This window comes from Telmatherina bonti, assembly GCF_933228915.1.
Source record: "Telmatherina bonti genome assembly, chromosome: 10".
Taxonomy (NCBI): Eukaryota; Metazoa; Chordata; class Actinopteri; order Atheriniformes; family Telmatherinidae; genus Telmatherina; species Telmatherina bonti.
Window position 1 is genome coordinate 23,043,605 of NC_136628.1, and position 26,273 is coordinate 23,069,877.

General features: G+C 37.5%; 1 protein-coding gene across 3 annotated transcripts in view; it reads right to left on the bottom strand.

Moving 5' to 3' along the window:
- Nucleotides 1-834: 834 nt before the first annotated feature.
- Nucleotides 835-26,273, bottom strand: part of nrg2a (neuregulin 2a) — a 45,213-nt gene continuing 19,774 nt past the window's right edge. The window contains exons 4-11 of one of the 3 annotated variants that reach the window (XM_079248112.1): nt 16,199-16,319; nt 12,997-13,055; nt 9,623-9,646; nt 7,940-8,042; nt 7,578-7,701; nt 7,310-7,437; nt 6,037-6,258; nt 835-1,696 (exon numbers count right to left, since the gene is read on the bottom strand). In XM_079248112.1, the coding sequence (XP_079104238.1) occupies nt 1,042-1,696; nt 6,037-6,258; nt 7,310-7,437; nt 7,578-7,701; nt 7,940-8,042; nt 9,623-9,646; nt 12,997-13,055; nt 16,199-16,319 (1,436 nt within the window). In that variant the 3' untranslated portion in view covers nt 835-1,041. Of the gene's footprint in view, nt 1,697-6,036; nt 6,259-7,309; nt 7,438-7,577; nt 7,702-7,939; nt 8,043-9,622; nt 9,647-12,996; nt 13,056-13,476; nt 13,554-16,198; nt 16,320-26,273 lie in introns of all 3 variants that reach the window. The other 2 variants (XM_079248114.1, XM_079248113.1) reach the window with 2 other exon arrangements.

Below are 26,273 nucleotides of genomic sequence, written 5' to 3' on the forward strand. Positions count from 1 at the left end.
AGTGAAAACAGATGCAATCTTTTTTGTTTAGCCTCTGATGGTAGGATTCCCTCCGAGCCAAGTGGTTAAGTGCTTGTTGGCCTCATACTTGACTAACATGAGGAAAAAACCTGCTGGGAAATATAAAGGACAGAACTGGGGCAGGTTTGGGAGGGGCAGCATAGCTGTAAACATATCAAGCAATGACCTCTATAACATACAACCCTACAGCAGCCTTACCTGTCCACCTACATTGGGGGAGGCGGGCGGTGGGAAGGGAGGGGGTTCTGATCTGTTCTGCTCAGCTCTCCTGAGACACCAGCAGACCTACATGTTTGATGTTACCGCAACGATGAAATTCTTCTTACAATCACAAATGCATGCAAGCAAACTGACATGTGCACACACAACAGCATTTACGCACACACTGAACCGAAAACAATCTCTCGCTCTCTTCTTTTTCTCTTTCTCTTGTACACATTAGTCAGAGGGCAAAAATAATCTACATTGTTTTTTTTTTATCAGGCATTCAATTACAACCCAAATCATAACCCTACAGGCGAATCATATTAATGTAAACATACACTTTATGTTGAAATGGTTTATATTGCGTGATATGGAAAGGGTTATGCTCCAGTGGGGAAAGACTTCTCAGAGAATGCCATTTGGAAAGGAAGTGAGACAGGAAATCAGAAGACAAAATAACATAAATGTGTATAAAAAATGAGGCGTCCATATAAGAAAGGCTACAAAAACCTCCACTGGCCCTCTGGCATCGGCAAACAGCAAAAGGCACCACAATATTACTCTATTTTTTTTTTTTTTTTTTTTTTTTACGTTGTGAAAAAACTGGCACATCTTTTTATGCTGTAAATCAAAATGTACATATAAATAGAGTTTTCCCTATAAAAAAGTCTTTGCTGTTAACTAGTAGACAACTTTTGCTAAAATGAAAATAAATATTTCATTTGTTTAGAATATCTGTCAGTTATATAAAATAAAAATATTTCTTATAGATGCAGGTCTATACTATATTGATTTTTGTTGGTTCATTATCACTCTTTAATGGGGTGTATTGTCCGGTTTGGAACGTGAGTGCGTGAGTCTTGTATGCATGTTTCCGTGCCCACTGTGCCGCCCTGACGTGTGAGAAGTCCGACTGTCCACCGGCCTGTAGATGGTGGAGGGCTCGGCATTCATGTTCTGCATACTGAGGAAAGGTGTGCTCTCACCATCCTCCTCTGACTCACTATCTGTTAGGCAGCTCCGAGACCCATAGTCCCGAGATGCCTCATATCCACGTGGGGCCACATGGCCGTTCAGTCTGGATCTTCGCCAACGCCGACTACCAGTTCCACCGGACCCACTTCTCTTTGGTTGCTCCCGAGAGGAGAGATACTCCTGGGTGGTCTCATAGTCTTCATCCTCAGCCAGCCGGTAGGGGCTGGAGGGCAGGCTACCCCTGCTGTCATTTAGATAGGTACGGCGCTGCTGCCGATAGGGCTCCTGGCACTGGGTGTCATGTAGGGGCACCTGATAGCGGCGCAGAAGAGGCTGGTCATCCTCCAAAGGATAGGGATTGTGGACAGCAGGAGGGAGCGACATGGCGTGGCTGGCATTGGGGGATGTGATCTGGAAGGTAGGCACCTGCGGGGGCAATGAGTAATGGAAATCCACCGGGGAGAGGCGTGCTGGTGTTGTCAGGGCTGACACATATCTGTGGAAAATACAGAGAGGAGGTTACAGTTAATTAAAGGACAAAGAAAAGAGCTAAGAAAGAGGAGCGCATAAAAAGCTGTTTGAATGTATTTTGTTCACTGAATAAACATCACACCCTAACTGGTAAGCTGTGTGTGGACTTAAGTTTTCAGTAGGAGTAGGCACTTTTTCCATAGATACATTTAGCTTCGTTTCTTTTTTTTTTTTTTTTTTAGGAAAGCAGCTGTAAGTGCAGATGTGTGTGTGATAACCTCAAGAAGCGAAATCACATTGGTGTTTAGGATTTTGTTTTTGTTTATTAGAAGCATTTAGGAATAGATGAACTTAATATGTATCTTGCTGGGTGTAATAAGCAAAACGTTTCAGAGTTAACTGGGAAACCAAAGTGACATATTACTTTAAAAGTCTGAGAAGGAGATAACTTTGCTTTCTGGAAAAGGTAAGAAAAAAAGCAACCACTGAGTCAAAGGGGTGTTGCACCCAGATTTCTTGGGGTGAGGGACCCCACCTCCTTTGGCTCAGAGGAAAAACTGGGAAGAGAAACACATGGTTTTGGTTTTCATTCATCCACATATTTCTTTCGTGTTTTTAAAGTCAGCACACCACTAAAAATCCCCAAAGCTATAATTTATGCAGCAATAATATATTTTGTGTTAATGTGTTAATGTCGTTTGGTGGGCCCAAGTGTTAATTGACAAGTTAAAAAGTGTAAATGAATGTAGCAGCATGTCATGTCCCCCATGAAACGTGGTGGCCATTACGTCACATTAACATTCCTGTGAACATCTGTGCAGAGTATTGACATGACTGGTCTCATCAATAGACATTATTGTAATGTTTCAACCTTGAATATTCTATAGTCATTTGTAGATTCTTGTTCCTGTTGTTCACAAAACAACAGGAAGAATTGTAAATAGGTTTTGTCAAATGGACCTAGGATTTGAGTTTTCACTTGTTTGAATTTACCTCATATTTATTATCAGTGACTTTTCCTTGTGTAACATGTTGAGCATCTTTCAAAGGGGTGCATCTTGTCTCCTCAAGTATTTCAAATTTAAAATACCATTATCCAATCTGTGAAAGGTGTTCTCCAGAAATCTTTTCTTAGTCCACCTCCTGGCACATTGCATCAATGTTTTGTTAACATTGCTGCACTATCCCTTCATACACAAACAATATATAATATTTTACAATGTTAAAACCAATAGTATAACTATATGCTCATAATTTTGTAACATCAAGGTACATCATTTCAGTAGCTTCTTATTACACATAGTAAAGAGCTGCAGTTGGACCATCCATAACTTTATGATGTTTCTTGAAAAGTATCACCCACTAACTCAGTGTTGGCACAGTTGGATGTGAGTGGAACTAGAGGGTCTAACCCAGAGGGGCCCAGAGGGTCTGGTCCTCAAGATCTTCTATCCTGCAGATTTAGATGATACTTTCCTGAATGGCCTGAATGGCTCTTTCTCAGGCCTTAGCAGAGCAGAATGACATGCAGATGAGAGAATTCAGATGTGTTGAAGAAAGGCTGCATCTAAAAGTTGCAGAATAGTAGATCTGTGGTCCAACCACAGATTACAAGTAGACATATTTTCAGAATTTTAGCTTTCTTCTTGACATGTGAACAGTTACTGACGTCTGCATCAGTTCTTTATGAAGGATGAAACATGGGAAAACATTCTTTATGATTAAAAATGCCAAGTCTATTGTAATTCCAGTAATAACTGAAAAAATAAATAAATGACCACAATGGCTTGATAGAGGTCCGTGGTCTGAGTGTTTCCTATTTTTTTCTTGTTTTTCTTTTGTTTGTTTTATTGCTCTCTCCCTTTTGGACATTTAAACCACCACTGACTTACTCTTGGACCACACAGTCAATCAAAATCCCAACTAATCAGGGATTTTCAGGCAGCTGCTTTGGCTCAAGAATACTAATATAATGCAGTCACAGCTGATTGTTTATAGATCCGTTTACAATGATTTAGAACTCAGCTCAGCCAAAAATATGAAGCAAAAATAAGAAGAAACAAGCAGAGGCTCAATTTGTTTCATAACCTATCATATTAAATAGTTCCAGCTGCTTTAAGAGGCTTTTAGGATCATTACGTTTATTTAAGCCAAATTGTTAAATCCAGCACAGGTTTTATATCAGACCTTTAAAATAATTAAAAGTAGCAGTGCAGTCAAGAAATGATGGTGTATATATGTATACATTGTTCTTGTTTTCTTTGTGTATTTATTTTCCCTTTCAGGTTTTGTTGGTGAATGCCCCTAACATTTTTTTTTTCTTATTTACATGCTTAGAGCTTGGTGACGTGGAGGTGGTGATACCCCTGAGTCAGTGGAGTGCAGTCTGGGTGGGCAAGGTAGGCGGTGCTGACCCAAGACATAAGGAAATAAATATAATCATTCCATTTAGAAAAGAAATTCATATATATTCTCTTTATTTTATAATTCATACCTTAAAATAATCTTTCAGATGATAATTTTCTATAGCCTGTAATTCCTGTCAATTTGAATCTGATGGCATTTAATGCTTTTCATACACAGCACCTCCTTCTGGTGCTCCCTACATTTTGCAGTAACTACAAGGCACTTTCCAAAGAGACTTCACGTGCATCAAAACGTTATTTGCAGTATCATTCAAACTTAATGACAGAGATCTAGAACACGAAATGGTTTCTGGTTAGTTGTGCAGCTGATTCAAATGAACAGCATATTACATATCCCATTGTACCTTTGCTTTAGTCTATCTATCTATCTATCTATCTATCTATCTATCTATCTATCTATCTATCTATCTATATCTATATATATCTATATATATATATATATATATATATATATATATATATATATATATATATATATATATATATATATATATATATATATATATATATATATATATACTCCGTTGTATGTTCTAAAATTCATTTCTACATTTTGTCTGTGGAAAATTGGCATCATGTCAGGTCCAATGTAAGACGGAAAGATACAGAAGATCATTCCTGCCAGCAGCCAGCAGCCTCCAGAACAAGACCTCCTCAAGTTAACAATATTGAATTTCCCTTTGGGGATTAATAAAGTATTTTTCAATTCATTTTTCATTTTATTTCATTTCATTTATTTTATTTTGCCAATGCAAACACAAGGTTTGTGTCATTTTAGTATATGGCCTAAGCCTGAGTTTTAAATCAGCATCATCAACCTATGACGAAACACAGTAAAGTAAATAGTAAACAGCTTGAAAGCTTTAAACTTAAAAAGTGGATTCTTTTATCTTTTAAAAATCTTCTTTTGGGTGATGGGTTAAAGTAGTAGACCCCAATCACATTTCTAAATCCTTACATTTCCTCCAGGCTCACCACTAATGCAAGCTTGTTGACTGACGGATTCTCAACTGTGAACAGTATTAGAATTCCGAGCATCCGCAGTGAGTAAGGAGGGAATTTGGGGATTTAAGTGTGGCCACTATCACACACTGACATCAGAAAATCAAGGACTATATCTTCAGCATTTAAAGAGCTGGAACAAGTTCAGGTCATGACTTGAATTGAGTACTACAGACAAACTGTTTGAACAATGGCGATGTGGAAGACATGAGGGCATACTTTTTTCGATAGAGCCAATAGTGTTTGAGCTGACATGTTTCAGTTCACGTTAAAGGCACAGTCCAAGATTTTGTAAGATATATCTGTCTTCCCCCAAGGCACATGACAGGATTGAGATATCTGCCTCCAGTACAGAAAAGTGTGTGTGATAAATATAGTATGTTGTAAAGTTCATGGAAGGCTTATTTCCATGACGTCAGACATATTCTTTCTTCTTATTGCTTACATAGACTTAACATCACTATTCTATTCTATTCTATTCTATTCTATTCTATTCTATTCTATTCTAGTCTAGTCTAGTCTACTCTATTCTAGTCTAGTCTACAGTTATTTTGCGGATGCTTTTCTCCAAAGCGACTTACATCTGAGAGTGAGAACAACACAAGCAAGAAATCAAACAGTACTTGACACAGTTATCTATCTGAATGTTTAGGAAGACAGGTATATATGAAAAGGGCGAAAGCAACCATTCACCATTACAAACTGATCAGGGAAATATGTGACAAGAGCTGTACACAGTTGTTGCTTTTTAAATAAGTGCTGTTTCCGACACTCACGCTTTTGTGTGTATCCTCATCATGGCTGCTATTTGTCAAATGCCATTAGGTCTCTTACAGTATCATTGTTGAACTCTCAGGAACCACAAAAGAGATAAAAACAACTTCAAATGATCATGAAAAACCTCATGACAAGTTTACTATTGAGGCCTGCTTCTTACCTGTCACTGTGTGGGGAATCTCCCAGTGAGTCGAATGAATCCCCGTACTGTAGCCCTGGCCGATGGGGGTCAGAGTAACCACAGTGTGCAGCTCGCCGTGCCCGTGCCTCCATGCACGCAGGACTGCTGCATTTACTGGTCCCCACGGATGATGACATCATTCCCGGCGAGTCAGAGAGGATACTGTCAGAACGTTCCAGGCTCCATGTCCGTTCCTCATGTCTGACAAATAAAAAGAGGTGTTAACATGCACACACCCCAGTGTCCCAGAGGGACTTTTTTTTTCATTTAGAGAAGATGTACGGCTTTTCCACTTACTTAAAGAAGCACCAGACAATACTTTATAGCTCCCAGGTACATGGTTATGTCTTATGTCTTGTTTCATACTCGCTGTAACACGCCCTTTCATCAAAACGCATCATCTAGAGCAATCTGTTTCTAATAATCTAATAATAATAGATTTTTTCACTTTGTGCGTGACTCTGTGTTGATATGGGACATATATGTATGTGTGTGTGTGTGTGTGTGTGTGTGTACAGATATGTATGTATATATATATATATATACATACATATATATATATATATATATATATATATATATATATATATATATATTTATATTTATATATATATATTTATATATATATATATATTTATATATATATATATATATATATATATATATATATTTATATTTATATATATTTATATTTATATTTATATATATATATTTATATATATATATATATTTATATATATATATATATATATATATATATATATATATATATATATATATATATATATATACATATATATATATATATAAAACCTATATATATATATATATATATATATATATATATATATATATATATATATATATATATATATATATATATATATATATATATATAGGTTTTTTTGGGTTTCTTGTGTTTGGGTTGTTTTTTTTCCCTCTCTCTTTATCTCTTTCACTTTTTTAATATGAAGTGTTTTCTCTTCTTTCTCTTTCTGGCTTTCTTCTGTCCTCTCCGGTCCAGCAGTACAAACTCTACAGTTCAAACAATAATGCAAAATAAATATAGAAATAAAATAAAAATTCTGAAAGTCAAGGGGATCAATATATCTACAAAGTTTTCCTTGGCAAAGTAAATTTGCTCAGCAGAACACAGCATCCAGACGACACAAACACAAAGACACACACAAAAAAAAAAAAAAAAAAAAAAAAAGGTATGGGACATATGACGAAACATATGGTGTATGCTTACCTGTGAGTTGATGAATGGGCTCGCGTGGAAGAGTTGTGAGATCTGGAAGAGGCATGGCTGGCTGGGAACGATCCCTCTGTTGCAGGCCGTATGACTCGTTCAGTTGCAGGAATATTCTTTGATATGTACTGTGTCAAAATAAATCGATGTGACAGACAGAGAAGTAAATAAAAAAAAGAACAGTTTTATTATATAATGATAAATACATTTGGTGTACATTAGTGCATTTATAATCTAATACTGTGAAGGATTTTTATCCACAACATACATCTACCATGGGGATTTCCTCCGGGCCAGGTCCTGGGTGATTGGGTCCATTAGCAAGGTTACGATTGGGATGTTCTGGACACATGTTCTGTCGCAGATGATTGTGCATGTTCTTTCTTTGTTTCCTGTTGAACGTTTACTGGTTATTCCTTTTTCCTCTTTGCTGATTCAACATTAAGCAATTTTTCAAACTTGAAATAAAATCCACAATTAAACATACGTAAAATTGCTTATTTTCACTTGTGCTAAATTATCACAAGCCATCAGTATACCGAGGGCTTGGTTATAGAGTAAATTGAATTAAAACAAAAAAAAAAAAACACAGAACAAAAGGAAAACTTTTGTATATATGAAAGGACTTACTTGGTTTTACAGTAGGCAACCACACACACGATGCCCACCACCAACAGAGCCACACAAATACCCGTGATTGTCAGGACTCTTTTCTGGTAGAGTTCCTCTGCCTCTGTCAACATCACACCCAAAGATACGAACACACACCCACACATAAAAAGAGAAAGAAATGACAGAAAACAATTAGCATTTTCAAGGAGGTGATGTTACCCATTTTTTCTTTGTCTAAAAAAAAGCTCCATCCTGCCCTTCCTTACTTCTCACGGCATAATCAAACATTTCCTGCCATGTAATCATTAATTCAACAGCTACTGTAACGCAGCGTAGATAACTTTATAGCTAGAGCTGTAATATACTAGATATTTTAAAGTTACAACTTAGGTCTGAAAAAATTGACCAATAGAATCTGCAAAGTGTACACAAGTATTATAAATATGCAGTTCTTGTACTGAACAACTAGTTCTTCTGATGTCTAATGCCTGACTGTTCAAGAATCTAACACACTTCTAAATCTATTCATAAAATTGTGCATTTGTTAACTATAAGCATGGGATCTAATTGTTTCGCTAGTTAATTATAATAGTGATTTTTGAAAAAACAAAATGTAATTTCCTTGAAATATGATTGGTGCCTTTGCTTTTCTAGAAAAGGGCTTGTGAGAGATTTAGGTTACTCTCTGTTTCTCCCAAGAAATATCATGGAACAAGGAGGTCCTTGATAAATAATGTAGTAATAAAAAGGAATTGGATTTGTATATCTCCTTCCATCTGAGCGCTCCTCCTTTTTTTCACCAGCAGCCATTTTACATCAACATACCAATCTGTGTCAATTTTCTGACACCATAAATAAATCACCAAACTCCGTTTATCTATACTGGGTAATATTTCATACCGCATGCCATCCACTCATAATGACTTTAAACAGAGGAAATGATACTGGTGTTTTTACAAGACTGCAATGTTCCCCTGCTTCAGTGCATGAATGATCTCTGAAAAGATGCCTGTAGCCCGTATCTTATACTCTCATACAGTGAAGCCCTTTTCTGGAAAAAGTAGCAAAAGGCAAAAACTAATAGTGAAAGAAAAAAAAAAGTTGGAAGAAAATGGCCAATAGGAGGAGAACTGGAAATTGTAAACACACAACAGCATAGCATGCTTACATGAGAAAGGATAATTCAAACCACGAAGGTATTTCAGAACTTTAGTTTTGAATTTCTGTTACAGTAATGATGGGTAATGTCAGACATATGGAGAAAATCACATGTAAATCAAAAGGAAAATGGCATATCAAAGAAGAAGACTAAATGGCTCGGAAAGATTTAGCTGAACATCAAGAAGAGCCGTCTGGTAGCTCAAACATGATAGACCATGCCACAGATTAAATGAGAAAAGATTTAAAAGAGAAAAATATGCTGTCATGATCAGTACTTTTGGTTAAGAGAACTTTTCCAATCACAGAAATGAAAGGTAGCGGCGAACGCATCCATGTTAATAATGTTGGATGGACGACGAGATGCATCGACTGAGTTTCTCATTTTAATAAGTTATGGTATGATCACTGAAGAGATTGATCGGTTAATCAAAGGACAATATGACTCACAAATCACACCACAGACGGAACAGTGGAATGTCAAAATGAAGGACAACGCAGTAGCTAAGCTAGGACTGAGAATCAAAATGGATTGTTTCATACCCATAAATTCAATCCCAAGATGCTCTGCCATGGCAGAGGGTTGAGAGTTGGAAGAAGAAAACAACAACAAAAAAGGAGAAACAGAAGACCAGATTAAGATGGTGGCACCTTCTATCAAACAGTGGCGTAAACACAAATTGGCATTTCGGCATCTGAGACAACAAATACTTGTCAGTATTTGAGTAAGACGAGACAAAAGCATGCAACACACCCTTCAAACCACACTACACGTAGCCGCACAAATCTAGATTGTCACAGCATGTGCATGGCAACACAGCTTCGTTAAAAAAAAGAGAATTCTAGGTCAAATTTCAATTTGCCTTATGTGTAAACACACTATTTATTTCTGGAAAACATGGAGTTTAAATTTTGTTTCCTTTAAAGCTTATTTTTCAGCGAAAGGCTTCCATTTATAAAGCTCAGATAAGCAAGGAAAACATCCTAATGTGAATAGATTGTTGGGTGTATAGTGAATTTATTTACAGCTGTGTGGGCAAAATATGCGTCATCTGAGAAGTTTACCTTTGCTTTCAGTTTTCTGCTCTCTGAAACTGCTACACTGTCAGTTCCCAGCCACACCCATCACATGAACAGGCAAGTTACGAAGTGGGTATCTGTGCTGTGCAGGAGTAATATTGCTGAATATGAAGAATTATAGCTAGACTTTATATTCTCTGGCAGAGTAGGGCCGTGGGGATGTTGTACCAACGAGCACAGTCCATAACTCTGGCAGCTCACTTGCTGTACTTGGGCTAAGTCAAGTCCCAGCTGTTCTTATGACAACATGCTCTTATTAATCCAAGCACTTATGGCTAAGCAGAAGCCATCCTCTTTCTCTCTGGTATCTCCTGAGGATGGGAGGCGCCGTCCAGGACGCGGTTTTTCAAGTATGTAATGAACATGTGTTTGCAAAAGGCCCTCTTCTTCAAAACATAACAAAATGTTGTTTTTTCACCCTAACTGTATGTTTAAACAGCTGCCATTGATAAAGACCACTTATTTCTGATTTCTTTGTAGTATTTATGTTAACAGGTATCACACGTACTTGGCATTAAGAAAGTCTCTCTATTGGAGTTCTTTTACTGTTTTGTCTTCCCCTTAGGCCTGTCTACTATCATTTGAGCATATACCCATGCAAACAAATAATAAATAAATAAATAATTAATGGCTGGGCCTTCTTCACTAGGCAGGATGAGAACAGGAAATAAATGCTGTCCTTGATGCAGATGCACAGCTGCACCGAAGTGAAACAGAATGCAGAAAAAGCGAGGGAGGGTAGAAAAAAGCACTCCCACACACTGCTGTCTACTCCGCCAAAAAGACCAGTAATTTCAGCACAGTGCATTACAACTTAATGTGAGATGAAATTACTTGTAGTTAAGAATAAGGGGTGTGGGGGGGTTGCAATGTTCTCAGTGCCAGCATACAACAAACAGCATGTGTGAGCTCTGTGAGTCAAGACTACAGAGATGCGTCTGTGTAAGGCAGCTCATAAAGCAGCTCAAACAGCAGATGCAATTTGTAACTTTCTAAATGTAACTTTGAATTCAACCACATGAGCTTGCAAAGATATGATGCTGGCAAGTATGATGCAGTAAGATAGAAGGAGATTTTTTGCTCCAACCCAAGATAAAATATTCTCCTGTCATAACAAACTAACTTCACCTTTGTATGCACTCAGGGTTAAGAAATACCTAATCTCAGTTTTTTTTTATTTTTTATGTTTTATTACTGTAATAATACTGTCACTCATATCTTTAAATAACATTTATTCAGATTTCTGGAAATGCTTTTAAAATAATCAACCAGCAAGGACTGTGTTAAAGAAATGTGTCTGTAGACCATGTGTACTATCATAAAAGTGAAATGTCTTAAGGGCAGGATCTATCAAGCAAGTCTTCAACAAAAAAACATCTTCTAATCTTAGTATAATTCTGCAGATGATTAATTTTTTTGCCATGTGGGGCTGAGCAAGGTTAACTTGTCCCACCCCAGGGTAGCAGAGCTGTTTGACATGACACTGGGAATGATCTCTACACCGAGAACAAGCACTCTGAGACCATCTTTTCTTCTGAAGCAATATCTGTTTATTTTGAAGAATATTTAAGTGTAGCCAAAGAAGAATGTTCACAGGGATTTTTTCTTCTTTTGCTGCGAATAAGGTATGTTATCAGCTTCTCTGAAAGCTTCTGTGAGGCAAGAACTGCGTCTCAAAGTGTTTGCTTTCAGTCAAACCAACAGATGCTTGATAAAATACCTAAATATGTTCATACTCTTATTAGACAGCTTCTCTGATACATATTCGATTGACAGAGTTTACAAATATCCAAAACACTGCTGTTTGTTGGGATAAATGGGCTTCTTGGGATTAAGTAGTTAATAAAAAGTGTTCTCTTTTTTTTTCCTTTTATCAGAAGCAAGAATTTTCTAAATATGTAGTTGTGTAGTAGTTAGCATGTTCTGTTTTGTACACTTTAAAAGAAGAAATCCTTTGAGGGAATATGGATCCAACTATGATTTGAAGACTGAGTAAAGTTTATTTGCTTCATATTTAAGGAGTTTGTTTCAATTCTCATTGCGTGTTGATTTTATACCAATCAAGTCATCTTGGCCGGTTTGTTTTTGTGTACCAATGGGCTTGCATGGCAGTACTTATACTTCTACAAATGATCTGTATTATTGGAACAATCACACTATGAACTTTGTGAATAAGAGAAAATCCCACATTGTGTTAAGACTGGAATTTATAATAGAAGTTTACATTTTATTCAAGAGCAATCACATTTTGAGCTTCAGCTGATTAGATTCTTTCAAGTGATGGCTCTCAACAAAAATCTCTTTGTTAATTAAGCTGTGCACCACCTATCAAATATGTCATTTGTCATGCCTATTAGTTGATGCTAATTGCTCAGGCCTGGTTTTTCATTCATCAGCTCCAGTACGATTACACATGCTTGCATGTCTCCAACCGATTGCACAAGGAGGCGTCATTAGTGAGCCACGTTAAGTGTTTTAGAAATTATTTTGCCATTAGACCATGTTTTCACATCTAGTTCACTATGTGCAAATCAACTTCCACAAAGCATCTAAATTCAGACCACAACTCCTTACTGGCAGATTTGCTGTAAGCGCCTAGTCTGAGAATGCACATGCAATGCTCTGTGAGTTAACTGTCAGAACACACAATATCACATGCAGACCAAACACAATAACAGACTCTACTAATCTATGCCAGCTTGAATGTGAGTCACCAAAGGAAACACAGACACAGCTATTAGGTAATAACAGGAAATGAATGCAGTCTCTCTAGACTCAGCATGCACACATGAGACGTGGACAGTTTGACACAGTGACAGAAGAGGAAGTTGACATACGGTAGAAACTGGCCATAACGTAGTTTTGACAGCGATCACCAGTAAAGTCATTTGGACACCTGATGGAAAGAAAAAACAGCCACAGGAAGAGGGACGAGGAGGAGGAGGGTGGTGGATGAGTGAGGAGAAAGAAAGAAAACAGGGACAGAGAGCAAGGGTGGAGTGAAAACGAAAGTAAGCAAAAGAAAAAGTGAGGGGGGGGGGAACAGAAGGATGGGGTGGAAGGAGGGAGGGAGAGAGACACAGAATTAGAACAACAGCACAACTGCAGACAGCAGAAGCAGAGTGTTCCCGTGGATGACACCACCGTGTGCATGGTGTGGCGCACAGCTCATTGCGAGTTGACCTGAGAATGAAATAGAGGAGGAGAAAGTGGAATAGAACTGGGGAGTGATGGGGAAGAGTGTGGGAGGGGGGGTCAGGATCCCACTCCATTGACAACTGTCTCTGTTCTCAGCTGCTCATGTCAAGTGAACATACTTTTGAAAGGTTTGGGCATGTACGACCGCAGTGGCTCAGTCTGTAAGCATCGTCGGCCGAAGTATCCATCCGGACATCTGGGAAGGAGCAGACGTGTGTTATGAAAAGAAAAACACAGGAAGTGAGGTGCATTGTAAACTTCATGGGTTTAAATCCCTTGGCGCCACACTTCATATATATGCTATAAAAAAAAAAAGACAATAACAGACACAACAAATAAAGCGTTAATCACATGGCAGGTAATTAAAAAACCGTCATTAAACAACAAGTTTTCAAGAACACCTGAGTTCCCATTGTTCTATTAAATCTAAACTTCAGTAGATTCTGCAAAGGCAAAGAATGTCCCCCTTTCTCCTTCTTCTGAACCTCTTGATAGCTGTTCAATAAACAAATCCAAGGAACGCTTTGTAAAAAAGCTGAAAATGGGTAAATGTGGTTTCTTCCCTTGGAGCCTGTTGGAATCCCAGCAGATGTGTTCACAACCTGCAAATGTGACACTTTTATAACTACAACCATAACACTGTCAGGTGGAAATGGAAACACAAGTTTCTATTTGGAGATCAAAAAGAACAGACGGTGAATAATATCAGCGCTTGTCAGAGAAACATTTCAGGACAATTTCCTTACTTGCAGTTTTGAGAGAAAGTGGATGTTGATATTTGTGTAAATGAAGACAGACTATCATCACCATCAAGGGTGTTGGGAATGACTGTATTTCCTCATTATAACGCCATTAGGATGAGCAGTTGGTTTTTTTAGAGCCACCAACATTCCACTCACAGGAACAACTAGACAACCAATCCGACAAAGGTCATTGCTCATGATTTACTGGTTTCACACAACGCCTCCCAGGAGCACCATAACATTCAGCATTAAATTACTCATCCTGAGCGATGGTGTGTAACTGGGGAATAGCACCACCTATACACAGAGGAAACTTGGCTGAAAGATGACAGAAATAAACTATCACTGCATGATTTAAAAATCAGAGGATCCACATCCAAATGTCGACATTAGTGAAGAAAATAAACATGTGACATTTAGGAAGAAGTAAGCATTTTGCCATGTGTTAGGAGGCATCTGGCAGGACTGGTCTTGAAAATATTTCGCATACTTATGCAAGTCTTTCTATTCCTATAAGTCCCAGAGAGACGTGACAATTTGACGTTTTTTTCTCTAGTTATTATTATGTATTTTTCTATTACATAAAAAATGTAATTTCTATTCACTTTTATAGCATGGGGACAAACAGATGCAATCTTTGTTTTTCGAGCAAAAATGCCAATCATTGCATGCTCGTAGTTTCCCTAAAATGGAAACTCTTTTCATTTTGAGCTGCTGATTTCACAAAATGATGAAATCTAAATATATTCTTCTGGGAAATAGTAACAAGTTACCAGGAAATAGCTTACTTTAGCTTATGTATTACCTGTAGCTCTACAAAGTTTGAACGTTAGTGTGAGGGAGTCGGGTTAAAATGTAGGGTCAGCTGACTGTGTGAGACTTGTTTAGCCAGTGAGCAACATCCAGTGAAGCCTGGCTTGGATTGAATGAGATGGCTGAGGGGCAACAAATCCCTGCAGGCCTTCACTGCATTATCCAACTTTTCTGGACCCATGCCCCAGCTGTGAGTGTATTAGCTGCAGCAATTGAGTTATTGCTGCCTCCAATTTGTACACAGCCTATCGAACGGCTGTTGCAGCCATGTCCTCGCTGCTTGTCAAGCATTTCTCCTTTGGCCAACTGGGCACAAAAGCCATGCTAATATTTCAGCTCTATATCAAAAAGACTGCAGGACTCACATGTCGATATGTAGACTTTTGGTTTTTGAATGATATGATCTTGATTTCATAATCAAATGAAAATGACCAATTTCTTGATTTTTACATCACTTTTTTCTTTCATAGAATTAAAAATAAAAACATTTAAAACTAAAGATTGTGCAGATGTACCTATTGAATTTTCTTTTGTTTTTGTTTAGTTTTTTTTTTTTTTTTCAACTATCAGCTGAATGAGGAGCTGACTCTTTGCTGCGTCTTCATTAATAAAGATGACGTTTTTTTCTGAGTAACTGATACATCAAAGAAAACTACATGTTTATGTAAACATGTCCTGAACATCATTCCCACTAATGTTTCTTGACCTTAAGTCTAACACAAACTAAACTGTAAATGTCAAAGATAAGAAAAAAAGAAAAGAAAGGTTGTTTCTTGGAAAATGTCAACCTGTTTTCCTCCTGAAAAGCAGAGATACATGGTTCCTCCAGCACACTTTACACATGGGTCTTGATCCCCTCTGCCAAATGTAAGCAATGATTCTATTTACCTCATTGGGGGCCTCCAACAGGCATAAATATTTGCTCACTAAACCAGTGACTCATGACATTTTGAAAAGGCTTTTAATGTGCAGCCATCCTGTACACTAAACATGACTTAAAAGGATGAGAACATCACTGCCTCACTCCATTATTAGTGATAAAATACACAACAGGTGGCTGGGCAGGAAAACTGGCAGGATTTTCCTGTGATGTGTTGCTGCTGCTGCTTACAGAAAGAAGTGAGGGAATCAAGACATATTACACACACACAGACACATAGAGTTCTAGTTAAAGAAATAGTATTTTTTTTTACAAACATGGTAAGATTAAACATCTCAAAAATTAATGTTACACAATGATAATGAGGATCAAAAGTCAGGAGAATTTAGGAGGAGAATAACTTACTTGCAGGAAAGCTCATTTATACCATGGATGAAGTAACAGTCGCCGCCATTCACACAGTAGGACTTTTCTGTGTCGTTGCATTTTCTGGCATGGCCTGAGCCTGGAGATAGCGTTGTGGTTACTGTAAAAAAGAAGAAGAAATACTTACAGGAGATCTTTTCATTAAGTCAAGTGTCTTTTGCCTTATTGGTGCCAGTCGGATTAATAAATTATAATTTAAACCCCAAATGAGGAAACTTGATAGATGGTGATCAGGATTTTTATTTAATATGTTAAGATTATAGCCTCCTGTGTCATTGGACATTCTGTGATCTGCCCTTATTATACATTGGATCTCTACAAGGACCCTTAGTTTTCCATCCACAATTGTAATTGTGTCTTTAAGCAGTGTTGACACTATCCCAAGAAGTTCTATGAGCAAAGATAAATATTGTCCTGACTTCGCGTAGGAGTTGTTTATGCACTGACTCAGGTTCTTGGAATGGTCTAAAATGTCATGTGTCTGAACTTAATCCCCCCTGATTGAATAGATATAGCATGTTTGGGATAAAGTTTGCTTATCAGAACACAGGTATGAACATATGCCGAGAGGACGAGGCAGGACTGGGCTTGAGGAGAGAAGAGTGTGCCTTACATGTGAGATGTTGGCATGCAATTGCAACTGTGTATCTGTTGTCAGACGCCACAGTTTGCTGGTGTACTTTCATTTTAGAAACCTTTACAGCTACAAAACATCCAGAGTTTCGGCAGCTTGATGCTCGAATGGTGCAGAGTGTTGTCATATTAAACTGCCAGAAGATTTTATTCAGTTGGACCTCTGGCTCTGACAAGTGCTGCGTTTCCAGGACAACTAGGTTTTATAACTTCTTTTTTCTTTCTTTCTTTTTCTTGAGCCATAGGATAACTTTTACTTCTAATGTGCTTCTTTAATCAGAAGCACACAACTTTATTTATGTATTTATTTATTTTGGCAAAAACTACAAAAGTTAATTCCTTTGCTGGTTACCAAAACAAAGCAAGCAGATGACATTAATAAATACTTCTGTTGTAAGTCACAGTTTGTAAAGAACATAGATAAATTTCCTCTTTACAACACCCACACAAACACAATCTTGTTCGGCAATCTCTTAATCTTGTAATATACGAGCAATTCATTCCAAAAATAGGGTGTCATTGTTTTGCAGAATAGCATAGAGTTTATTTTCAATATAAAAACCAGAGCCCAGACCACACTGGTAGACAAGAAGCTTTAAACTAAAGACCATCCATCTGAAAAATTGACCAAAACACACTGTACATTTACAACTGATTATTATAGAGACAGAAATTAAGCTTCAGTTAAGTTTGATTTATAACTGACATCTAATATATAAAGTTAATGTAAATCACATTTGGGCTTTACTCATGAGAGGTGTTCTGTTATTATTCTGCCAGAGTTCAATAGCATGAAATAATGCTATCAAAACAATGCTACACCTACAGTGCTTCTTGTCATTTCCATATTTTCCAAAACCATTTTCACATTTGGCCGCTAATCAAAACTACTTCATCTTGACCTGACTACACTCTTGGCGCGCTGGCATGTAAAACACCTCATAAAAAGATCAGACAAAGCTGTCAAGATGAAGGGAGCTCAAGACATTATAAATCCCTTCTATGCTCAAAATAGAACCTTGTGCAGAGTTCAACTGTAAAACATGACACAGAAAGGCTGCACAACAAGCTGGATGAATCTCTATATAGGGCAGCAGCATGTCCCAGAATGCATTGATGGAAGCGAGGGGAAGATCCTGGACAAATCACCAGTCCTCTGCAGGGTGGGTGGACAAACCACACACATATGCACTAATAATTTTCAAGTCCACCTGGCTCACATGTGGGTGCATTGTGAGTGAAAACTCAAACACACACAGGGGGTAGGGGTGGGGTGTTGGGGGACATGTAAACTTTACAGAGAAAAGATCAAGGCTGTTTTTTGAACTGTGTTGTCAAAGTTCAGTTAGCTACTGGTTGAACCCCATCATCCTCCCTGTGTTATCATTTTTCCAATTTTTTATTGTTTTTGTTAGAATTTGGTACCTACTAGTTAGTTTATTAATGTGTTATTACTCTAAATAAGTTCATAAACAAATTGATACTTTGTTTTCATTAAACAACTGCTACATGATTTAATGCATTTGCACATTAATCTCTAAAAACTCCTTAATGCCTACTGGCCAACAGTTACTTTCTCCTTACATCTGCATCAGATCTGGGTTTACACATATTTTCAAGATGTAACCAAATATAAACATTTAAAAATGTATCAGTGGTGTTATTTTTAGCCAGCTGTACTCATATAATTTGCAGAGATGGTTACTCTGATTCATGCTAACTGAAATTAAAGCATACAGAACACATACCCAACTCTAAAGTCCTTATTTTTTAATGATATAGAATGGATAGTTTCAATTTGTCAAGAACGTTTATCTGTAAACAGCTACAACACCAGGCTGGTTGACATCCAGCTGTATGCTTCCAGGTGGAGCCCACACATCTCTGCTTCAACAAGGTTCATTTCAAACACCAAACACCATCTGTCTGTATTTAAGAGCTTTTTGAAGGAGCCAATAAACACATACCTGTGGACATTTACTCGCATTATTTAAAGAATTATAAGCCTTCTTGGACAATTAAAAAAGCTAACACCTTTTCATTAAAAGGTAGATGCTAGATCAGTACTGTCATTGGCTGCAAATCTGGAAATACTTCCAAATGACAAATTATTTGCAATAAACCTATCAAAGTTTATTCAAGTTTATTCAAGTGTATTAGACTGGCAAAAAACAAACAGTATGTTGTTAAAGGGCGAAATGCAAACATTACAGTGCATGTAAATCAGCTGTAAATTGAGAGAAAATTGGCTTCTTACAAGAGCTAATTTATATGTAATGTAACCCTATAATGGTGGGACTGGAGGAACTGTACATTTTCAAAACACAAGAGGACTTTTTAAAGGATTTTCACATGATTTTTAGGCTTTTGAATTAAGTGACACTGTTTCCAGTGTCATATCTCAAAACAATAAATTAATAAATTAAACTAAATAATTTGTGAGTCCCTGCATGTTTTCAGTTAACAACTGATATCCAATCTATGACAGTGCATAGTAAGTGTCCTAGTTTTGTCCTAATCTCCTCCCTGTCTCTGCTGACCTCCCCTCGCTTCCTTGTATCCCCACGTTACCTCTCTCAAAGCAAACAAAGTAATTAGGGGCTACTGACAAGTTACAAAAATGTGCCGTTTCAGCACATGTTTGACAGAAAACTTACAAATACTCAATCATTCAAATACTTAAAGAAACTTAAAAACTGAAGACAACATTGGCAAATGATAAAACGACTAGACATGACATCAGATAGGGTGGAAAAAAAATCCCAGTAAACAGCCTATGTAGGCAAAAAAAAAAATGTCTGATGTATTTAGCAAGTTAGAAAAAATGTCTCAGATTAACATACTAAGTACAAAACCTAAGGAGCTGCAGCTACACTAAAGCTCTAGGCTGCCATAAATCATACATGGACAACTACACCAGGATATTTAAATTAATATTCAGACATTTCATTAACTACCTTCTTAAGGTAAAAAATTTTAATAAAACATTCCAACAAAATGATTACAGCATGGATCTGTTGTGGCTGTGAGGATGCTGCTAACAAGACAACTCACAGCTCCTGCTTTCCTGCATGCTGTTAGGATTTGTAGCCAAATAGTTATTTTCTTCAGGTTGCAGGGTTTTGGCTTTCATAGACTTTTGTCATGTGACTTTTGGGAAACTTTAGCCTGCTCCTATTCCCACAGCATTACATCTGTTTAGCTGGAAAAAAACCGTGGAGGGGAAACAAGCCTAACCTACGAATGAGTGACATGTATGAAAAGGTGGGAGTGAAGTAAGTCAGAAAGTTTTTCCTGTTGCTTTTTTCTGTCTATTGCACCTACTGTGACTGTGACCAAGTCTATTTTTTGTGTCAGTTTCATTCTCATTTCTTAATAGTCCAGTATCTTGACTTTATTTTAACTAACTTGATCAACTGTGAAGTCTCATATACATAGGTTTGTGTTTGATTAAATCTGTTTTATTCACCTAGCAACTTCTTAAATGCCAAGTAAAAGAGGGATTCACTTGAAACCCAGTTCTTTACTCTTGTGAATCTGCAGGCAGTTTATCGGAAAGCCACTATTCCTGTATACCCAATGCAACTGGCAGAAGCCCATTTCAGTGGAAAGTTGCTTAAGTATTTTGACTGATTTCAGAGCATTTGGGAGATTAAATTGCTGTTTTCCTTTCTCTGTAATTGTGAAACTTCATTGTTTAGTGCAATGAATAAATGTGATGCTTCTAACACCACAAGATAGTTTGCTTAGCAACACAATCAAAACAGCAACAGTAAAAGTTTTGTACTCAAACTTCATTTGGCAGACAATGCTCGATTGTAGCATTTATAGCAAAGTGAACCTGAAGCTAAAGGTTCATGAAATCACTTGAGAGTGACAAAACTTGTTCTTCTAACTGCAAGGCACATGAGATTCAAATCTTCCAAAACAAGGAGAGTTTTATCAACACAATGACTTCAAAATGTATTTTAAAACCCCATCAAAACAATCCACATTGCAATTTCTGAAAGTGAAAAGTCTTTGAGTGAGAGAAAACTGTAAGTATAAGGTTCTGGCACATTCTAAGGATGGCAGGAGCAACTAAAACTGTGACCTGTAAAGCTCCCTTTTCTCCCTTGACTTAAATCTGAATGTACTATAACGCTGCAGCTTGCAGGTAGAAACGAACCCACTTGCTGGTAAACCCATAAAAGGAGAGATGCACACAGACCCTATCTAAGAGGAAAAAAATAACAGCGCTTTCTTTCTAACCTGATCAGGTTGTGCCAAAACAATGTTTATGCAGGCTGCAATTCATGTTTACTCGAGATTAAAACTCTTGACAAGGCCGAAGAATTTATTGACATGGCTAGAGGTACACATTAACACAACAATTAAATATCTCAGATGAGGGTGTGTGATGTAGTTTAATATATATTTTTTAATGGAAATCAGTGTACAATTGCAGCATGATTACAAGCCCTTAGAGGTAACTTTTGATCAGAGAACACTTCCTCAGGATGAACATTAACGATAGTACACTACCACAGATCTTTGGCTGTACAGTCTGACACACAGACGGCTTTAACAAGCACAATAACAGGGGTGTCTGCTCCAGTACAAGTTGTGAAGTGGAAATAGTTTACCTTCATATCCATTGATTAAAGCGTAGGAAGAGTGCAGTAGGTTATTTGGTTCATAATGTTGAGCGGTCATTCATCTGTGTGTTTGCATTTGTCTCTATTTGTGTGTGTTTGAATTTCATTCTGTAATTGCATTAAAGCGTGTCAATATCACATGAATCAAGTGTGTTTTTCCTCTCAGCGAGATTCCGTTTGAGTGGACTAAATCCTTCTTAAAATATTGGCCAAACATATTTTAAATGTTGTAAATGAGCAGCACTGACAAGGAAAAACTAATCTGATGTGGACTTGTCAAGGCTGCTGTTAACAGACCACAGCAATATTTGCTGACAGTTGGTTTGATAATGTGCTGCCAATGTTGTACAAGTCCCTCTGTGAAATGCAGAACAGCTGTTGAGCCGGATTCATGTGCTCCACACATGTCTAATGAAGAAATGTTCTATCTGTAAAATATGTTGTAGTAAATGCAGTCTTTTTTTTTTTTTTACAAACCAGAGTACACACTTATTTAGTCACTGAGAGGTACTCTGTTCCAAATGCCCGTGTTATTCCTGTCAGCTGAAGGATTCTTCCCCTCTTTTGTGTCTGAAGTGATCATTAAGAGGAGGATGACAGCAGCAGCTCTATTAGCAAAAATAGCTTTTTCTTATTTAGAAATGAACAGTATTTATGTAACTTTGATTAAATGGCTGACACCCTTCTATTAGAGACAGGACTTTAATCTGCATCTAAGCTCGAGATAGATGGTAAGGCTAAAAATGGATGCTAAAAGACCATATCCTGACCATAAGATCTGAAATCCTTTCTTGTTCTCCAACATTTCAGTGACAATGCTTTGAATTCTGACAAATTAATTGGAGTAAAATGACTCAAAAAACAAAACACATTACCTGAAATAAAACATTTAGGCTAATAGAAAATGTCTAAATGTCATGTCTAAATTTTTTCTTTTTCCTTCCTGTTATGCTTTACTTTGCTGTCTGTGTTAAGTGGTGTAGCACAAGCCCCTTCCCATGAAGGTGTTGGGAGTTCAGGTGTGTTCATTGAGGTTAACGTCTGGGTGGAAGCTGTGGATGAGTTCCTTTGGCTTTGCTAACCAGAGTTGGTGGCAAAGTTTGTTTATCTGCTCTTACAGAACCAAGGTTTTGTTAAGTTTGCTTGGTTTTTCCCCTTGGGTTTTGACTTTCCTCAGTATTGTAGCCTGGGGCCTGCATCTGAGTTGAAGAAAGTTGACGAAAGGTTTCCTCTGGGTTAGCGAGAGCAGCAGCGTTTAGCCATCAGCTCTTGCCACTGACTTTGATTAATCCTTCATGGCCAAAGAACTGAAAAGGAAAGCTGGGGGTGCAAGGAGGACCATCTGGAAACCTTCATAAACATGCCTGTCTTTCCACGCTCTCCAAAGGATTCTAGGAAAATCGTAAAAATGAAAAGAGAGGTCCCTTTTGCACACTCTTTTCCTCTTGAGGCACCCGTGAATATTCAGCAAGCAGAAAAGCGCTCGTACTGAATCATAGCCCTGCACTGCACCTCACAAGCCAGTGCAAAATACTGAATTGTGTAATCAAATACATGTTCAGTTGGCCTGACTGTGCTGCAGTTACACACATGTCCCCCTAATTCATGACAAATGTTGATAATTTACTTCAGCCTGGCTTAATCTTTTCCACTTCTGCTCTACTATTGAACATTGAAAGGCATCTCAAAACATATGGCAGAGCCTGACTGTGCAGCAAGAAAGCCAAGACACTTATTCAAACAGTGGTGGACCTCGTCCATCTGGACTTTGTTATGGATTTTTATTTTTTGCTCTTAAAAGCAGTGTTATCAGGATAAAATGTATAAATTATGTTGTCTATTTGGGAGTGTGTCATTAAATGACAACAGTGTGTAGAGCTTCATTTAGTCAAAACCATTTTGTAGTGAAGCTCAGTAGATGAATAGACACGAAGGTAACTAGTTATGGTAAATATAAAGTCTTATACTGCAAAATAAAAAATAAAAAACAGGGTCAACTCTTTTTAAATCATGTCATCTTCATCTGAAATTATGATTCAAGGTACTTAAGGACATCAGTAGGGAAAGTAATAAATGCTTTAAGGACAGAGACTTAAACAGACACATAAAGAGGGTGGTGGTACCTGTAATATCTCTGCCACTCAGACAAGCTTTTCCACAAGTCAGTTTTATGTACCACAAAAAAAGCTGCTACCCCCATCCCTTCTTCTCTCTCCTTCTCTATCTCTCTCTTTCTCTCTCTCTTGCTCACTCCTCCATTCACCTCCATTCACCTCCCTGCTTTTGGAAGGGAATGTCTGACATGACTCCTGTTACAGCTGGGACCAAGATCTTTTATTTGAATTCCAGTTCATATTGCAAGCCTTTTAGCTACATTTGTGTGCACTTAATTATATTCCTTTGTGCAATTCTGCATTGACTGTCTATTTTAAATGCCATGAATAAATAAGATAAACAGATACCTGGAAAGTGTGGTTTTGTTTCTGTATAAAGCTGCTGACAGCTGGGTCTGATGTGGTGACAGAGGATCTGCGATGAGGTTTAAGATAATGCATGCATGACAGAAAAATAAAATACTTTATTTATGAAGTTAAACTATTTATGTTATATAAAGAAATGAATAGCGGTATTACAGTTGTATAGTTGGTGCAGCTGTAGACAAATGACAGCTTGAACAAAGCAAAAAAAAAAAAAAAAAAGTCTGGACCTTGCTTGCTGATGTTCTACAGGATACATGAGAGATCTGCTTTGTGCATGTTAGCTTTTGTAAAAGACAGATGCTTTTTTTTTTTTTTTTTTTTTTTTTAAATCAGTTAATTGAATATTAAAGGACACGTGATAGACATTTCATTTTCAATTTTAAAACCACAACAAATTTTTGACAGGAGTTCAAGTACAGCCAAATTTTTTTCCAGCAAGGAAAAAATACAAAGATAAGAATGGAGAAAAAAAGCTGTATACAGAACTAATGCAGGGCAGAGGAGGGCAGAGAAAAGGTTTGTTGACAGGATCATGAGGAAAATATTTCAGCTTGCCAAAACCAACAAAAACCAAGCATGTTACTTCCACATATTGAATATGGACACACCCAATCAATGGCTACATGCAGCATCCGTGCCTTCAAGCACTTTGAACAGATTTAAATAAGCAAAAGAGATCTCACGTCAAATACCCAAAGGAATTAAATTACTATTTACTTTAAGTATGATGCACGAAAGAAGCTATTATGAATGAGAGTGCACTTCAAGCTTTTTTCCAATAGAAAATTATCCACAATTCAAACAGCTCCAAAATGAAAAAGAAATGTTTAGAAACGAACAAAATGGAACCTGCCAAGCACATTAATCTACCACCCACTCATCTGCAAGACCGCCACTGCCACAACCAGTGCGTCTTCTTTTATATTCTTGTCTCCTATTACCATTTTTCAGTCACATAGCTGATATGCCTGGTCTTGCCTGCCTCAATCGTCTCAGCACTGAAGGGAAATCAAAGAGCAACCTTGTATGTGATTGCACAACAGCTGTTCGTACACTGCAAAAAGACATAGCGCGCTTCGAAGGGGAGGCGTGGAGTGGGTGTTGGTATGGCCATTGGTGGGTTTGCAGTTGGCAACAAGGTGACAAATGGTGTTTTCGGCAACAAAGTTCCAGGCAGGGCTGCTTCCTGCTATGTCTTTCAGAAAGTGGTGTTCAAGCTACTTGCATGTTCGAAGAGTGAACATGCATGCTATTTGTATTTTTCCACTCTGACTTCAGGATCTATTACTGCATCCTTGAGTTTCAATCTTTTCCAGATGATAGGTATGACCACTGCAGTCAAAGGTCAACAAAAAGGTGAGAGGGAGCAAGTGGACACCAGGCACGTGCCGTGAGCTCTAGGGTTAGGTAGGCATAGTCGCAAATTGTGCTAGACACACAAATGATCATTTAGATGTGTGGGCAGATAAGTGCTTGCTTAATCTAACACAATCATGATTGTAGGACACCATTAAAAAGTTCAAAGCTAGCTAAATGATTCAATAGCAGTTTCCAGACTATTCAGCTTTGTATGTCCGGACGACCAGATGTGTTGATGTTTTTCCTCAAAAGAAAAATACAAAAATTGTTTAAGCCTTTCTAGGTCATCCCTCCTGTGAGCACATCAACCAAGTTTGAGAGCGAAGCACCAATTCACTAATCTGTTTGAATGTATGTAGCTCATTGGCATAGTGAAGCAATGTAAAAAGTAGCAATCTGCCTTTTTATGTAAATGATTTTATATTGGGGAAAGGATTGGTCACGTGCCAACACACATTATGACAGAAAAAAGCTGGTGCAGTACTGTGGCTACGACCTCAACGCAGAGCTCAAGGGTGAATTTTGCAGCTTCTCTGCCTCACCAGGAGGAGGTGCTGTTGAGTTTTTTTTTTTTTATTGCGCACCAACTGCCATCAGTTTCAAATCGATTGTTACTACAGGCTGCAGAAAATTATCACCTAAAAGATTATATTAAAGATAATAATTATAAGAGAAAGTGAAAAATGTTTATACTAATTATTAACATGGAATGATTACATTTATATTAAAACCCTCCTTTATATTAATTCCATTGATTGAGGCAAAGCACTGGCTCCTAAACAATTTGGGGTCCAGACTTTGCCTCATTAAAGTCCCAGAAATTGTGAGATGTTAACATTTCACTGCATGTTGCTTTTTGTAGTCTGAAAAAATAAATAATTAAAAAAAAAAAAATTAGCAGTTCAGTTAAGTTCAGGTTTATTTGTTTGTTTAGTGCCGGTTTAC